Source organism: Momordica charantia (assembly GCF_013281855.1).
Source record: "Momordica charantia cultivar OHB3-1 chromosome 4 unlocalized genomic scaffold, Mcharantia_2.0 BLBB01000004.1, whole genome shotgun sequence".
NCBI classification, from domain to species: Eukaryota; Viridiplantae; Streptophyta; class Magnoliopsida; order Cucurbitales; family Cucurbitaceae; genus Momordica; species Momordica charantia.
The window spans coordinates 20,622,248-20,640,864 of NW_028275162.1; the positions used below are offsets into that span (position 1 = coordinate 20,622,248).

Here is an 18,617-nt window from a genome sequence, read left to right on the forward strand (position 1 = left end):
TGAAAACCTTTCACATATTTAAATATTATGAACTCTCCACGTAGCTTTCATAATTAATTCATGTGTCTTCATTCTTTCGTACACACAGTCAATCAACAGAGTTGTTTTGCAGAACTAAAATAACAATAACAATTAACAACTGAAGTGTTAAATAACTAGAAGAAAAAGATTGTTCTATCTTGAATATTTTTATTTGTTATTTTCAAAGAAAAGGAAGGAAAAGAATAAATATGCATATTCAAGGTTGGTGAGGAATGGTAAATGTTGCCCTATTTTAAGGGATGGCAATGATGGCATGAAATTTGAGGGCATTTTTATGGGGGGACAATCTCCTCTCCTCGGTCCCTTTCCCTTCATTTCTGTTTACTTTTTTCCACTCTTTGCTTTTACTTTTGCCTTTTCCCTCTCTTTTAGAGTGAATTAAATTGCCCATGCAATCCCCTCATTATTATACAAATCATTTATTGCAATTGCTAATGCATATAACAACTTTTGATGAGGTATCATATTGTCTATTTTGAGTCTCGATTTTGTGTTCTTGGTCTCTATCTAAAAATTTTATACTAATGATGATACTGATTAATGAGACTCAAAATAGACTAAGGGTGTGTTTGGGAGTGACGGTAGAATTTGAGATTTTGAAAAAAGAGATTCAACTATAATTGATTTTCTAAAATCACCCTCCAGTGATACCTTAAAAATCAATTTAAAATGATTTTAGACTTTTTTAAAATCAAAATTTTAATTTGTCAAAAATAATCCATGAAAAGGAAAGTGATTTTGACAATGACAAAACTAATTTCGGCCACGCAAAAATCACTCCTAAATACATTCTAAGTTTCTACGTTGATAAGGTTCACTATTGGGAGTAATTTTGGCATGATCAAAATCACTTCCCTTCCCTTCCCTTTCAATTCATCATGTTCACTCTGAATATTGATTTTAAAAAATCAATTATAGTTAAATATCTTTTTTCAAAATCACTAATTCTATCGCACAAATATCAATATAGGATTGCATTATTTTACCTTTTTTTGAACTCTATCTAAAATATCTCAATATCAATAAAGATCACTTCTAATCAACGTAGCTAAGGAAATAAATTTAAATGCTTGCCATATAATTGAAATTTAAAGCAAAAATCTTATGGAAACGTCACTTCTCGAAAAGATTTTGAAATTATGAAGTCAAGAAAAGGAAAGAGTGGCAAGGGGACAAATAATTAAAATGATATAAAAAGGAAAAAAAGAATTCACCAAATTATCACCTAATGTCTAATGGAAAGATTTTAATTAACTTATTTCCAACGAGTTATAGAGCTCTCAAACTTATAGGACTATATATAGCTGATAATAAAATATATAATTTCAAATAGTCTAAAGGGACAATTTATGAAAATTTCTGAAATTCCCATAAATATTTGATGGCCTTTCTCACGAGTCCAGTTTAAAATATAGAAAGCAATTTTTTTACTAGTTACAAAATTAAGCAAGTTAAATTAATTTCATCATATTATCAATCACATAGCATCATGATTATTACATTAATCATAATATTGGAGTAATCTTTCATTTATTATTAGTATTTCTTGAAAGCAGGAATTTACGTATCATCTCTAGTATGGATGTTTGATTTGCAAACACGATAGATTTACACATCCGTGTGGTGCTAAGCTCAACACACTTTGATGTCTAAGTTAGTAAATAGTTTTGTGGAAAGTAGCAGAGTTGTGAGAGTACATGTTGCGTCCTAAACCTCTCATCTTATTTATGAGTCTCCTTGGTTCGATTCGGATGGACCACTTGACTAAATTAGGTCGGCTTGGTATGGTCTAATTTGGTTTTAAGCCCAACACACTCTAATGCCTAAATTAGCAAAGAGCTTTGTTAAGGGTAGTAGAAGTAAAATTGTGAGAGCATACCTTGCATCCCAAGTCTCTTCTCTTGTCTATTGAAGAAGTATCCTTCGGTTGGCTCAGGTAGACTGACTCGATCGAGTTCAGTCGGCTTGAGTATGGTTTGATTGATGGTTTGAATTGGATAGTTCTACACATGTCGCTTTTCTAATTTCAATTGATGTGAACTTGATAGATAATTGCACCTTAGAGGAAAAAAGATATTATGAAAAGAAAAACAAAATTATGGTATCCTAGAAGTATTGCAAAAAGCGGGGAAAAATTAACTATTTATTTAATTTTAATTTCAAATGGAAGTAGAAGATAGCTTTTCCTTAATAATTATCACATTCAACCTTTCTAACACGGGGGAGAGGAAGCATTTTTGTTTTTAAATATAAAATTAAAAAGAGTTAATTAAGCCATTTAGTAGTGAAATATGTCGGGTTAATGGTTTTTTTTTTCTAGAAATACTTGGGTTGGGCCTCTCCTCATTTTGAAAATAGATCAACAGATAAAATACATATTATCATCTTGAAGATTAATGACAATCCAGGCCATGATACTAATGTCTAATTAACATAGAAGGCGGTATCTTAATTTCAAGATCTCAAAAAAAAAAAAAAAAAAAACAAGAAGAAGAAGAAGAGATTCAAAACAAACAAAAGCACATCTAAAAAAATCCACCATTTCCTCCTCTCTCAACAGAAGTAAGCCCTACAAAATCTTAGTTTTAAGGCAGATTCCAATTCAATTCCACTCTTTTGAACCCTTTTTCCCCTCTCCCTATTGAACAAATAAAAGGCTAAAAGATGCCCCAAAAGAGAAGATTGGGATTTCTTATTTTGTTTTTTTCTTCTTGATTTCAGAAATCAATGATCAAAAACAGCAAAAGAATGTCACTAATGATGAACAGCTAGCTAGGTTTAAATTAACCCACCAAAAAAGTCACATTGAAAATAGCAAAAAAAAAAAAAAAGAAAAAAAGGGAGAATTGAAGAAACCCTAATTTTTATATATATTATATATGGTAATTGCAATAATAATGGGAATTTTGAAAAAGGTGGGACACCAAGCATCCCCCTTTATCTAATTTTCCAAAAAATTTGGCTCCTCTTTAGTTCTTTTCCTCCCCACTCTTCCTTTTGCTTTTGACCCTCCAAATTCCAATCCTACCCTTATGATTTATTTATGCCCTTCTTTGTTCTTCCCTTCTCTTCTCCATACCTCTTTTCAATGGTTGTGGGACACTAATCCCCTAATATCTTCCTCCAATTGTTCTTAAAAGTAAATGAGTTCTTTTTTCTTTTTCAATTTGGGTGGAGGTGTTGAAAAAACCTTGAGAACCTAAAAAAATCTGATTCAGTTTGAGGGTTCATCTAAAATAAATTTGGATTGAACCGAACCAACCGAACTTATTATTAATTTTAAAATCATTTCTTTTACTGACTATAAAATTATATAGGGATATATTTGTTTTAACTTTACTTCATTCAATAATTCTTTATGGATTATTTATTATCAAACAATTTTTAAAAATAACTCTGAAAGTTTTTAGAGTGTAATTTTCACCCTATAAATATATATTGGCTTACAGATCAGGTACGTAAATGCTTAAGATATTAGCATTTACTTTTAATTTTCTTATACAGTATTTTGAATGAGTGACCCAAGTAATCTGAACCAATCAAATCTTGGATGGATTTGGTTGAGTTCATTATTTAATAAGAATTGTTTGAATTGAATAAATTTATAATCCGAATCATTGAGTTGAGTCTAAAATTATTTCAACTCAATCCAGGTCACTAATTTTGGAGTTTAGTATAATTAAGTGAAGTAAAATTTGAATTAATAATATGTACATTAATTGATTAATGTAAGCGTTTCTTTAAATAAAAAATATTTTTTTACGAGGACTTTTGGAAGAATTACCAATTTAGAGAAGGTTGTGGTTGAGAGTGATCACTTTTGTTATTGTAAAATCACTTCTATTTTCATTGATCTATTTTAGAAAAGTTTAAAATCACTTTAGATTAATTTTTAAGGATCAATTACATTTGATTTTTTTTTTCAAAATCACTCGTACCATCACTCCAAATTTTTAAAGTGATTAACACACTCTTATAGATTAAGTACTTAAAAGTCGAGTACTAGTTTAAACTAAAATGTATATATATGTCGAATTCACTCCAAGTCTTTTGAAAGCATAACATGAAGACCATAATGACGAGGAAACCCCGGGCGTATTTTTAAATTAAAAAGTTTTCCCTCTTTTGATCTCGTGGATTTGCAGAAAGTGAAGAAAGAGATGCTTAGTTTGAATTGGTTCACATAATTGAAGGCCACAAAGGGAAGTGAAGACTTTGATTAAATAATGAAGCACACCCTTTACAGATGCAATTGTATGAGCATTATCAGCAATCTTTCTGCAGATCAACTCTTATAAAAATGGAGGCTGCTGTCTGCTGCATTTTCAATGAAATGATGATAAATTGAGTACTTAAAAGCTATTTGGCAGAATGATTAAGCCCACCTCTTTCTTCTGCCTATACAAATAGGTTCCCACATATCAAGAATGTGCTCAAAGATACCTTTTTTTCAGTGTAGGAGCTACATTTCTTTCACTAGTGAAAAAAGGGGAAAAAACTATAGAGTTACAGAATTAAATTCCAAAAAATTGACTGAATATTGGCTGTTTTGCACTCAACTCTGTTAAACAAATGAAGGTAAGAGGAGAGGTGGAACAACCGCAGTAAACAGAGCTTGTTGTACACCATTTGTAAAATTCACTGTTGTATTCATTTTCACATTGTTTAGCATAGAGCTAAAAAGTCACTGATCAGTTGATATACAGAAACTACAAAAATTTTGCATTTCCAGTGTAATTCCTATGTACTTTTCGAGTACCTTTTGGCTTTTGTCATGTAGGCAATGTCCTCAACAAATGAAGAGCTCGTCGCCATTCTGCTCGTTGTGATAGTACGATTCTCCTCAATGCTGGCACGGCTCCAGCAGCTAAAATTGCTGGATGATTTTCACTGTCCATGCTCAGATTATACAGTATGGCTAGGGCTGCTTCTGTGGCCCTCTCGCTTCCTTCATCGATCAGCTTTACCAATGGAAAGATACCACCTTTAGAAGCAACAGCTCGGGTAGCATCGACAATTCCTTCTGAGAGTATTCTGTTCAGTTCCACAACAGAGGATTCTTGATCTTCCATGGAGAAGGAGCCTTTGATCTGCTGAATGAGTCTTGGTATTGTTTCGTAAAGAGTTACCTCCATGTTGATCGGATTCCCTGAATCCATGTTCAGAGCTGAAATGGAGCTAACTTTGACTAGGCAGGCAGCAATCCAGTCTTTGTGGTGAATGGGAATGTCTGACTTTAGGATTTGACGAAGTAACTTAGTGAAATGGGCAGAGTTTATTTTGTTGTAGAACTTCTCGGAATCGAGAAGTTTCGTTAGTAGACGGGAGGCTGCTGATATGGCAAGACCAGCTTCCTCAACTTCAAGGGCGTACCTTTCAGGCTGCCAATCTTCAGCATCAGAATCTATGTAACCAAAAATCACACAGAGAAATAGGTTTCAAAATCTCATGCTTAGAAACTATCTAGTCGATTATTTCAAATGAGTATCAGATTTCTAAAAGCTATAAGAAAATGACACATGCATGCTCATTCTTAAAAGTCACACCGATCATCTATTTTCCTAAAAGCCAACCTCCTCAATATAGCTCATCAACAACTCTTTCTTCTGAACTAGATTACACAAGTGATTTTATTCCTCAAAAGAATTTTTAATCATTCCAAAATTACAAAAGGGGTAGGGTAGGTGTCTTTGATAGTTACCATGTCAGAGCACTTTTTGAAACACTAGTTTGAATCAATTACCTCAAGGCATTTGGGTCTACACCTTGCACTTTAACATCGATACCAAAACATGGTCATTTCGAACTTTTGTTATGAGAAGGTTCTAATCTATGAATAGAAGAATGAAGCCAATTAACTCTCTTGTACTTCTATTAAAATATCTTTTGATTTGGGAAGCAACCTATGTAATTATTTGATTATCTTTATAATGCTGGTTTTGATGTTTAATGATGGTACTGATATCTCATTAAATAGAATCTTGAAGAATGTCGGCCCCATTATGCGTACCCTCACACAATTTTCAAAGACACAGTTGGAGTCAATTGAAGTTCAGTAGAATGATGTGCGTACCTATTGAGACTCCTAACTGGAAAACAGCCAACAAACCAGATTCTATCGCCATGGAATCGATTATTTCCATGCTTGGGTCCATAATAGAAACAAATTCCAGGATAGAAGCGGCTTTGCGTTTCAAGTTTGGGGATGAGGTATTCAAAATCTCAACGAGGCAAGAAACTGCAACAGCATCCAGCACATCTTTCCTATATAAGTTGTTAAAAAAAGTTTCACATTAGTATATAACTAACAAAAAAGAATGGTTGAACAGCAAGATTTACACTCAACTAAACCTCGTAGAAGCTTCAGATTCTGAATGTTGTCCTCCATGAGACCCGTTTACCGGTCCATTGTAAAACTGGAATATATGGACACCTTAGTAAGTCAATTTCAAACTGCAAGGTCTCACAACATGATGCATGAAACACAAGACAAAACCTTTGATTTCATTTCTTTACTGGGGTCCAGGATTCGACAAAGTATATCGAGCGTCTACGAGGCAAGGATGACTTGAGTCAGCACCAAACCAAACTGCTAACTTTGTTCTCACAAATATAAACTAGAAAAAGTTACCTTCTCCATCACATTTTCAGGGATATTTGAGAGCCTTAAAATACTAAGCAAAGGACCAAGTGCACCTTCATTTTCAATTGTCTGGCAAACAACATTGCTGTGCCAACACCAGTAAAATGTGAGACAAAAAGCATGTATTTCGATATACTAAAGGTAAAAAACAAACAATTTATGATACAACTCAAACATACCATTCTACATTTAAGGTTAAAGAAATTTCTCTTACTTCAATCCTTTGAAAAAGGTGAATAAAAACTACTGTGTTAAATCAAATTAAAAATTTTATAATGCCACAACTCAAATGTTACCTGATTGACAGTCTCTCCAGAGCTCTAATTGTAGCCCATTTGACTGCATCATTCATATTATCTAAAACCTTAACTAAATGCTTGATTGCTCCAGCTTCCTTGAACGAAATACGCATGTGTTCGTTGATGGATGCGTCAGCAATTGACTCTGCAGCTCTCATTACGGCGGTATCATCTTCAAGTTCAAGGATCAAAACTAGTCGAGCCACACCATCTATCCATGGTAAGAGTGTAAGATGGTTACCGGTAGATGACTCAAGTTGAGAGTCCTTCAAATCTTCAAATTCTATAGCACCAATTCGAGCCAGAAATTGCTGCTGCGTCCGTCCAACAATTGCATTTATCTTTCCTTCCTCTATGTTTGCCTTATTATCGACATTTAATCCAAGGAGTAATTCGGAGGCACCAAATCTTGAAGGACCGTTAGAAGATTGTTCAATTTCTGTGCCATCAGGCAAACTAGGCCATGAATGCAGGCCTGGTCTGAAGGACTTGTAGGCAGCAGCACCAACAATTGGTACTGGAACCAGTCCTTCCTCTATGACAAGAATTCTATAATACTCATCCTTAGCAAGTTCTAGCAACACATTTCTTGCTTCCTTTCTCACAATTTTCGAGCTGTCTGCCTCAGCTTTTAACTGATAAGCCTGCAGCCAAAGACCAAAAGTCAATACTAGGTTTGCTTCTAACTTGTCAATTTATTTGTTGGCTGTCTTGATCCAAATGTAAGACCCAAAAGCCCCTCCTCCCGATTGAAGCATGGAAGTAGCTGTAAGAATGCATAGTTTATTTAACATCTATTGAAGGGTTCATTAGGAATAGGAACAGAAATAGCCGTTACAAAATATTACTATATTGGGTATTTGTTCCTTAAATTATGTTTGATATGGTTCAATTTCATTTAGTTGGATTTCCAATAATTATAGAAAGACTTGGAAATTGAATTAGTAATCAGATTTTTGAATTTCTCTCCTAAGTCCCCTTTTTCTTTTAAATTTTGGATAAGAGTCCCTATTTTTCTTCCTTTACTTCCCTCCCCTCTTATTGGTCCATAAAGTTTTAGAGTAGGCATCAAAAAGTTTCTAAATCTAAATTTTGTGTCCATTTGGTCATGTATTTTAAAAATTTATAATAGGTCCTTGAACTTTCGATTTTAATCTAATAAGTTTTTGTCATTAGCTTTTTTAGTTTAACATTTACGTGGTGTATTGACTATATTATCTAGGATTACGTGACTGACTATAGCGTAAACTTTAAACTGAGAAAATTAATGACGGAGACTTATTAGACACATATTTGAAAGTTTAAAGGTCAAAATTTCAGAGACCAAACTTACAAGTTACAATTTTACCCCAATCTTCTTTATCTATTTCACTAAATTTATATTTCATCCCATCCTGGACCGAGGGCGACCATAACAAGCAGTTATAAACAATACTTTCCCCATTATATTCTATAACATTAACTTATAAACATAAAATTCCAAAATTCATCATCTGCTTCTAGTAGAATTTTAACCTTTCCATAAGCCAAAAAATAGCAAAAAGAAGTCCTACCAATTTCGGAATTAAGCCTGATTCAACAATAACTCCATGGTTACATGGACTCAATGCCAGATTTGCCAAAACCCCTCCAGCTGCTTCCTTCACCTTCATGTCCTCATCATCAAGATTCTTACTAAGCAATAGAAGAATATCAGTGTCGGCAATCTTCAATCTGAGCTTTTCATCTACTGATAAATTCCACAAAACGCATATGCTTTGCTCCTTCACCTGCAAAGCTTCAGCTGCATTCAGATATAGCTCTATACATGCTACCAAAAGACAAATGGAAAGGGAAAACACACCTCGGGAGCCAACGACGGTCGACTAAGCAAGCCAGTTATCTCTTCAATTGCTCCACTTTCTGCAACTGAATCTCTGTATAAGTTCACAAGAGAAATTGACCGTAGAAGGCCAGCAGCTGCTTCACATGTAGCGATTGATTCTGACTGAAGAAGATTTACTGTTAGATTTATGCATCCAGGAAATTTCATGATGGCATCTATGTGCTTCTTTCCTCCAAGGGAATATTTCCATAAAGCTATTACTGCTTGTTCTCTATCAAGAGGATCGTGATCTAAGCCGAGCATCCGGACAAATAATGCCACATAACTGTGTCCAACACTAGAAGAATCATTCTGTACATCTTTGATGTCCTGGGGGTGAGAGTGCAGTTATGACATGTCACCATTAACATAAAATGGTAAACTGCCAAGAACCTTGAAAAATAAGCAAAGAACTAAAGAATGTGGGAGAAATCAGTGCAGATCCTTCCAATTTAACGCTGTATTTTGGTCAAAGATCTATGGCTTTCATGCTGTTGCTGATAATGAAGATTCGACCTTGTGGCCATGCACGACTTTCATACCCACCATTACCGATACTATTCAGACAGTTCGATGACCATTTCAAAAGAACAAGAAAACTCAAGACTAACAAGAAACCAATATAAACTTCTCAGAACAGCAGGTAATTTTAATGTGGACAACAAATTTACAGTTACATTTACAAACAAAGAAAGTAGGACATAAAATGATAAAACTATAAACTAGCATAAGACTAGACTACAACTTCACTCTCGAATCTATATACCCTGTGTATATTTAGTTTTTGCTATTAACACTGTTACTTATATATTGATGTGGTACATCAATTAGACTAAAAATAATAATATGACATGACATGACAATGGTGGACACAAATAGGCCTAACCAACATGCTACAACATTTGAGCAACCGTGCCATCAATTAGAAGTTATTAGAACCAAAACAAAAAGGACTAAATAATGGGCACAGACAAGTTTAGTACTAAATTTGTAAGTTCACCCAAAATTAATCCATCCAATTCAAATTGAAAAAACAAAAGCAGCCCAAATTCTAACACAAACAGAAGAGAATCGCAGATGAACAAAACCCAGATAGGACATGGATGTTGCCGATACTTACGGGAGCTGCAGACTGCTGGTGGGTAGAATCAACAGCGCCGCCGCCATCGCTGCTGACACTCCGGCGGACAAAACGATTAGAGAGAGATTCTGGGTAGCGACCGCGATAAGGTAGATGGTAGAGAAAGACCGATAGGTTTCTGGGTTTAGTTCCCGCAGCAAAAACCTTCATGCGAGTGCTCAAGAATGAGTGTTGGCGATTGGAAAGGGGGGGATGGAAATTAGTGGAGATTGAAATCGCAGAGGCCAACATTTTGGCCAACAAATCATAAGAAGAAGACGAGAGATTGAAGGCAGAATACAGAAATTGATGGAATTAAAGAAGAAATGGTGTAGTGTAGTGTGTAGTGCAACTGTTATCTGGTTTTGCTCTTGCAGATGATATTTTGGGATTTATTGGAAATTTCGACTTTTTTAATGCATTTTTCTCCCTTTAGTTGAAATATTTTGACCTGTAAAATTTGAGAGAAATTTAACTCTGTAGCATAAACTACTCGACAAAAATACACTTTGGGTTCCAAGATTTGGATTTTTTTTTTAACCTTACCAAACATGCTCTTGTTGATTCAAAATTTTAAACGCTGAGAGTGGTGGAAGTCCTTCTAGAGGTAATTCTCAAGATGCTTCAATAGACTATATAGGTCCAATGGAGGAGTGATTGATACCAAAAAATAGGGGACGGGGTTTTTTGAACTTTCAAAGGTTTTTCCTTCTATCAAACACTTCCACGAGTACTTCGATAAAGGCTTATTAGTCTGATGAGAATTTTGAATTTCCACGAAACAAGTGAATCCTTAGGTGTTTATCCATTATCTCCGTCATTAAAAAGTTGACATATATTTATTTAAAAAAATTGTTTTCTTTCTCTTAACTTGTAAATATTTTGATTGCGGTAGATAGGATATACTTGCGGACGAAAAGCACGTAAATACTATTTTGCTGCGAAAATCAATCATACTTCTCGATTCCCTAGTAGAATAACACTTTTGTACTAACAAGTTGGTATATATCTTTCTCTAGTAACCTTATTTGGAAAAATACTTAATTTTTAACCAACAACACTCATATTTTCTACTGATGGACATTAAATTTTTTACCAATAGGAGTGAGAAATGTAGAAAATAAATATCTTTTCTATTTTAAAAGGTTAAAATTTAGATGCCAGGAAATATAAATATCTTTCTACTTACTACCATTAAAGAATTAATAGATTTTTTGACAGTTTTTTTTCAAAAAAAAAATATAGTTAAAGAAGATGAATGCATAGAGAATTTTTAATGGTGGTAAGTACGAAGATATCTACTACGTGTAAGCACTTAAGTTTTATGTTTTCAAAAAATTAAAAATGAGTGTTCTTTTGGAAACAACAACAAGAGGGAAAAAAAAACTAATTTTCTCTCTTCTATGCATCCAAGCTTGATCCTGACTCATCTCTAACTTGTTCCTTCGTCGATTTAACTCCACCAATCCTAACAGTTGAGTTTATAAAATGAATAAGATTATTCTTATGGTGTATTTATCACTTTGTTGCACCAAGGCCCATTTTACGAAAAAGAAAAATCAAAGAACGAGAATCAAAATTTTCATTCATTTGATAATGTTTACTAAATAGAAATGGAATGAAATGGTGTGATCCATCTCAAACGATGTGTAATCTCATTACTTAAAAATGTATAATTTCATTCATCTCTTACAATCTCATCAATCTAAATCTCATTCTCATTCCTTATTTTATGTGCCCTACATTTTTATTATAATTACTTTACAACTTTTCCAATTTATTTCTCGGCTATTAATGAAACCTATAGTTTTTTAATTAATTGTTTCACTTTTATTATTTATTTTTTATCTATACTACTAATAATTTTCTTCTACTACCATTTATTTTTTTTCAAAGGAAATGGTTTTTTTTTTTTGACAAAGGAAAATGAAAGAGAAAAAATGATTAGGAGGAGTGGCGTTTGGAGAGAGGGAGGGAATAGAAAATTGGTGGAATTTGAAGGATTTGAAGAGAGACAAGTGGGTGAAATTTGTGAGAGGGAGTTGAACGATAAAAATACCACTAAAATAATAGAGAAAAATATTTGGCAAAATAGGTAGCTATAGATTATACTTTATTTAAGTTAAATAAATATAAAAGTTTTGAAGATTAAAAAAAATGAATAGTGAGGAAAATTTTAGTATTTTCATTTTCATTTTATTATTTAGTTTTTCAAACAACACATATAATTTTCAACCCTAAAAAAAAATTATTTTAATAAAGGTATATTCACATTTTATTTTAAAAAATTTTCTTATGACTTCATATCTAAAATTAGATAAATATTGTCTCAAAATGTATTTTTTAATTAATTTTTAAAGAATGTGATATTATATATATTTTTGTCTATTAAAAACCGAAAATCCCTTTAATCTTTTGTTTTTTTTTTAAAGAAAAACTAGCCCAAAGGAAAGAAACTTATTAAAATGTAAGGTTCATAATGGACATTTCGATATTTAGGAACTAAAATGAATAAAAATGAAAAATATAAAGACAAAAAAAAAGGTAAAAGTGAGATATCAAAATAATCATAACTTTTTAAAAAATAAAGAATAATTCAAACATTTTTTATTTTTATATTTATTTTGGGCTGAGTGATACAATTTTTGTAAATTTTATTATGTAAGACAATTTGGGGAATTGGTAAAAATTATCTCCCGCAAAACAAAATGCAAAAAAGATAACTGCGATTTGAAATTCGAAAAGTAAGAAGTTAGCTAACTTCATGAATATATATTAGGTAGGTTAGATTTATTTTAAGTTTAACGCTCTCCTTGTTTTTCTCGGTCTCTCTCAAGTCTCAAAATTTTATGTGGTCTCACAATTCCTTTAGGTATAATTATCAATTGGAACAGAAATCAAAATTTGTTATTTGCTAAAATTAATCTAGTGATTTCAAAGTTCTAGGTATTTTCGTTCAAATTTTTTTATCTTTTTAAAAATTTACTTCATATTATTGATTGTCGAATACTTTGATATATGAGATTTGTTTAGATTTTCTTACTTAAAAAATTAATATGTCAATAATAAAATATGAATCTAGATGTGAAAAGCTTAAAAATAAAATAAAAATAGAAAAACAGATTGAATATTAAAATGGTGCTTCTGATAGATTTGTTATTGTAAGTAAAAATAATAAAAATGATAGGATAGACAAATCAAAATATGAAACAAAAAGAGTAGAAAATGATATAGTTGAAAATCAAGCAGGTAATGAAATAAAATTCAACCTTACGATCTCTCTATTAAAGTATTGCCTAAGGCTTCATATCATCTTAAGCCGCTCTTGGTTTCAAATTTTGTTCAGTGTAGTTTACTTTCAAAATATTCACTTTGGTCTCTATACTTTTAAAAGACGATCAATTTGGTCCTTATTTGCAATATTTCAATACAATCTAATACACAATAGAGACTTTTTGATACAAATTTATAGCTACATTTCAAAAAATTTAGTGAGTGATTAATCATGGTAAAATTATAATCGGAAGAAATGAGATAAAATAATAATAAAAGGACTAAAAGGTAAAATGATCCTAATGAATGTTTTGAAACTGTAGGAAAAAATAAGAAAAATATGAAAAATATAGAGATCAAAGTAAACTAAAAAAAAAAGTTGTAAGACACCAAAATAATATTTATTTTTAAAATAATGAAGAATAATTCAAACATATCATACATTATATTTTGTATAATTTAACTTCTTTTCTTCAAAATTTGGAAAAAAAAAAGAAACGTGTTTTTTAAATTACAAAGAGAATTTGAAAACGGACACTACGAATGTTATTTTACTCCAAATTCAAACAAACAACTTCTACTGTAATATTGTATTTTTTTAATCTTTATTTTTTATTTTTTATTTTGGGCTGAATGATAAAATTTTTGTAAATTTTATTATGTAAGACAATTTGGGGCATTGGTAATTAAAAATTACCTCCCGAGAAAAAATGCAAGAAATAACTAAAATCAAAATTCAAAACCTTTCGACTTCTCAAAAAGAAAAAAATCAATAAATGTATTGCGTAGGTTAAGTTTAACTCTCTTCCTTCCTTTCTCAATCTCTCTAATCCCAATTTTTATTCTTTGATCTTCGTGGTCACATAACTCTTCCAGGTGTGATTATCAATTGGAGTAGAAATCAAAGCTTCTTATTTACTCCAATCAATCTAGCAGGCTTTCAAAATTCTAGGTATTTTCGTTTAAATTATTTTAGTTTTTAAAGAATTTACTTCATTTGTTGATTGTTTAATAATTTGATATCTAAGATTGGTTTAAATTTACTTACCTAGAAAATCAGTATGTCTATAATAAAATATTAATCTAAATATTAAAACAATAAAAAAAAATGGATTGAATCTAAAAAGACACTCTCGATAAATTTGTTATTGAAAGTAAAAGTAATAAAAATGATGAAATAATAGAATAGATGATAGCTATTGACGAATCAGGAAACAAAAATACTAAAATAAACTAAAGCTAAATTACATATACCAAAATTAAATTTACTTTTAAATTTAGCCTTCCTTCTCTTCGAAAATAGAAAACAAAAACGGTTTTTTTTTCCCTAAATTACAAAGAGAATTTGAAAACGGAAAAAATTAATTTTATTTTAATACAAAATCAAACGAACAACTTCTACTGTGATATTGTATTTTTCTTAATCTTATTATTTTATATTTATTTTTGGTTTGGTGATTAAACTTTTGCAAATTTTATATACAATTTGGGATGTGGGTAAAAATGAACACCCACGAAACAAATGCAAGAAGATAACCAAATTTGAAATGGGAAAACCTTTCAAATTCTCTAAAAAAATCCATAAATCTCAAATTTTCATCTTTAATCATCTCCAGTCAACGACTCCTCCAGGTGTGATTATCTTTTCAAAATTAGATAACTATTTTAATCTCAAAATTGTAATTAATTTAAAGAATATGATATTATGTAAGTACTTTAAAAATCGAAAAATCTTTTAATCTTTCAAAAAAAAAAAAACTAGTTCAAAAGAAAGAAACTTTTTATATATAAGGGAAAATCCTGTAAACTATTCCATTCAAAATGTATTTATACAAGAACTAATTTAAATGATTATTCTATTTGCTTGCTGTGGTCCAAAAATACCCAATGTTTACAGAAATTTCTTTTTGGGTAATTCGATTTTTAGGAATGAGATTGAGAATGGGATATGGGGAAATGAAGAATTCCTCCAATAGAGATTAGAGTTTGTTCCAAATCTCTATTCACTATTGTGACAGATGAGGGAGGGAGGGATTTAAATAATGATTCTTATTTTAATATTATCTCTAATTTATATTATATATAAAAGTATTCATTTAAAAATTCATTCATTGTAATTACTTTAAAAAAATAATTTTTTAGTTCTTTATTTATTAATAAATCAACATAGTTCGTTTAAATTAAATAAATATAAAAGTTTTCAAGAATTTTAAAATGTAAAATATAATTCTCTTGAAAATAAAAAATAAAAATCCACGGTTAATAAGCGCATAGACTTCTCTCAATTTTAATTTCATATCATTTTAAATTTTAAATTTGTTAACTTTTATCCTTTACTGCACCTTTTTTTTTTCAAATTTCCGTAAAAATCTTCACCCTTAAATAACCTTTTGAGCTCTTAAGTTTACGTTGGGAGACCTTACATGTTCACATTCAACTTCTCTTTAAAATAATTTATAAATATACTGGTTTAGATTTATTTTAAGTTTAACCGTCTCCATTCCTTTTTAATTTATCAGTCTCTCTTAAGTCTCAAACTTCTGTTTGCTCTCACGCGCAATTCCTCCTAAGTGTGATTATCATTGGGGATAGAGATGAAAGCTTCTTATTTGTTGAAATCAATATAGCATCTTTATGAAGTTTTAGGTATTTTTCATTCAAAATTTATTATTATTTTTTAAATTTGTTTCATATCATTGATTCTTCGTGACTTTGATTTCAGATATTTGTTTAGATTTTCTTACTTACGAAATCAATATGTCTACAATAAAATATGAATATGCATACGAAAAGCTTAAAAAGAAAAGAAAAAAAGAAAAACTGATTGAATCTCACAAGGGATGCTCTAGATAAATTTGTTATTGGAAGTAAAAGTAATAAAAATAATGAAATAATAGAAGAAATGATAGGTATATAAAAATAAAAAGATGAAACAAAAATATTGGATAATAATAGGGTTGAAAATGAAGCAGGTAATGAAATAAACTTCAACTTTACTATATTAAGGCCTTTCTTAGGGGTGTTCAAAAAACCCGATAACTCGACGAACCCGACGAATATTACCCAACCCTAGTTGGGTTGGATTAAATCTTGGGTTGGGTTGGGTTGGAAAAATCCCAACCCAACCGGGTTGGGTCGGGTCTCGGGTTGACCCTTGAAAATTTCGGGTTGACCCAATCCAACTCGACATCTTTTTTTTTAATATATATTAGTATAATTATTAATCAAAACCTTATTTTCTAGGTTCAATCTCAACTATCCATTTTCATTTAATCTCAACCATCCATTTTCATCTAGGATTTCATCTCTTACTCTCTAGTTTCTAATCTCTTCCTTTCCTCCATTTACCCAACCAAACCCTCTCCTCCATTTTTATCCATCATCCAAGCTTGAACTTGAAGCTCCCTCCTCCCACCGCCGCCACCGCACCATCTCCTCCCACCCCACCTCCTGCTGCATCCATCGCCATCCCGCCACCTCGCCACCCGGCCGCCGTCGCTCATTTTTGAAGTGGGTAAGTTTCAGACCGACGCCTCTGCTTGGGTTCTCTTTGCCATTTCTTTCTTCTTTTTTCACCATCTCTCTCGCGTCTACTTCTTTTATGTGTCTCATCTTAGTTTCAGATCTGATTGTTCTCGGAAGCGAAGTCGTAACTTCTACCGTTCGAAAGGCGCATCATCTTGACAACCTTTTCTTCTAGAGAGGAAGAATGGACATCCAAGCCAATTCCATGGACAATTTTTTCTTCTTTGTCCCTCTCTCCTTTTTCGTGGTCTTAAGAAAAAAAAGAAGCATACAAGAAAAACTCATTAATAGCTATAACTCGACAACCCAACCCGACCTAACCCGAATTTTTTGGGTTGGGTTGGGTTGGGTTGGCCATCAATTTGGGTTGGGTTGGGTTGTACATATGGTCAACCCGAAAATTCGGGTTGGTCCCAAAAAATCCCCTAACCCGACCCAACCCAACCCGTGAACACCCCTACTTTCTAACAAAATATTGTCTAAGACCTCATATCGTCTCGAGTCACCCCTTCGCTAAGTTTAGTACAGATATTTCTAATAAATCTTAATTAGTCCTCATACATCGTTTAAAGTTATTTTTAGGTTTAAATACTATTTTTATTATTCTATTTTGACTTTAGTCCATTTTTCTTCATGTATTTTCAAATATTTATTTTGGTCCATATACTTTCAAATTTTGTTCCCTAAAGTCTTTATACTTTCAAAACATTCATTTTTTTGTCCCCAATACTTTTAAAAATTGACAAATTTAGTATTTATTTACAACGTTTCAACACAAATGTTATATAAAATAAAGACTTTTTAATACAAATTTAATAGTTGAATTTCAAAAAATTTAGTGAGTGGCATGTTATGCTAAAATTATGGTGGAAAGAAATGAGATAAAAATGACAAAAAAAATGGACAAAAAGTAAAATGATAATAATGAACGTTCTAAAAGTACATAAATTAAAATGAACAAAAATTAATAATACTGGAGAAAAATAATCTAAAGCTAAATTACATAGACCAAGATTATATTTACTTTTAAAATAATAAAGAATAATTTAAACATATCCTAAATTATATTTCGTATAATCTAACCTTCCTTTTCTTCAAAAATTGAAAACAAAAACGGGTTTTTTAAAATTACAAAGAGAATTTGAAAACGGAAAAAATTAATTTTATTTTACTACAAAATAAAACCAACAACTTCAACTGTGATATTGCACTAAAAAAATAATAATAAAAGAAAACTTCTACTGTAATATTCTATTCTTTTTAATCTTATTATTTTTATATTTATTTTTGGTTTGCTGATAAAATTATTGTAAATTTTATATACAATTTGGGATATGGGTAAAAATGACCACCCGTGAAACAAAATGCTATGAAGATAATTAAATTCGAAATTAAAAAACCTTTCAATTTCTCTAAAAAAAAAAATCTATAAATATATTGTTAGGTTAGATTTATTTTAAATTTAACTCTCTCCCTTCCTTTTTCAGTCTCTCAAATTTCAGTTTTTCATCTCTGATCATCTACAGTACCACAACTCTTTTAGGTGTGATTATTGATAGAAATCAAAGCTTCTTATTTACTCAAATTAATCTAGCGCCTTCAAAGTTCTAGGTACTTTCGTTCAAATTCTTTTACTTTTTAAAAAAGTTATTTCATATGGTTGATTGTTTAATATCTTGATATCTGAAATTTGTTTAAATCTACCTACTTAGAAAATAAATATGTCTACAATAAAATATCAATCTGGATATGAAAAATTATAGAAAAATAGATTGAATGTCAAAAAGGATGATCTCAAATAATATAATAAATTATAGGTATAGACAAATAAAATATGAAACAAAAATAGTA

General features: G+C 31.1%; 1 protein-coding gene across 2 annotated transcripts; it reads right to left on the bottom strand.

Annotated features, from left to right (window-relative positions):
- Positions 1-4,647: 4,647 nt before the first annotated feature.
- Positions 4,648-10,350, bottom strand: LOC111015638 (ARM repeat superfamily protein). 2 transcript variants are annotated; one of them, XM_088123329.1, is made up of 10 exons: positions 10,166-10,350; positions 9,969-10,133; positions 8,828-9,178; positions 8,538-8,753; positions 6,982-7,628; positions 6,674-6,770; positions 6,539-6,592; positions 6,394-6,458; positions 6,116-6,306; positions 4,648-5,446 (listed from the first exon to the last, which is right to left on the bottom strand). In XM_088123329.1, the coding sequence occupies exons 1-10, from the start codon at positions 10,235-10,237 to the stop codon at positions 4,815-4,817; spliced, it is 2,490 nt and encodes an 829-aa protein (XP_087979455.1). In that variant the 5' UTR covers positions 10,238-10,350; the 3' UTR covers positions 4,648-4,814. The 2 variants fall into 2 exon arrangements, with proteins under 2 accessions (XP_087979455.1, XP_022146414.1); XM_022290722.2 differs by having other exon boundaries at positions 9,969-10,349.
- Between the last annotated feature and the right edge of the window lie 8,267 nt (positions 10,351-18,617).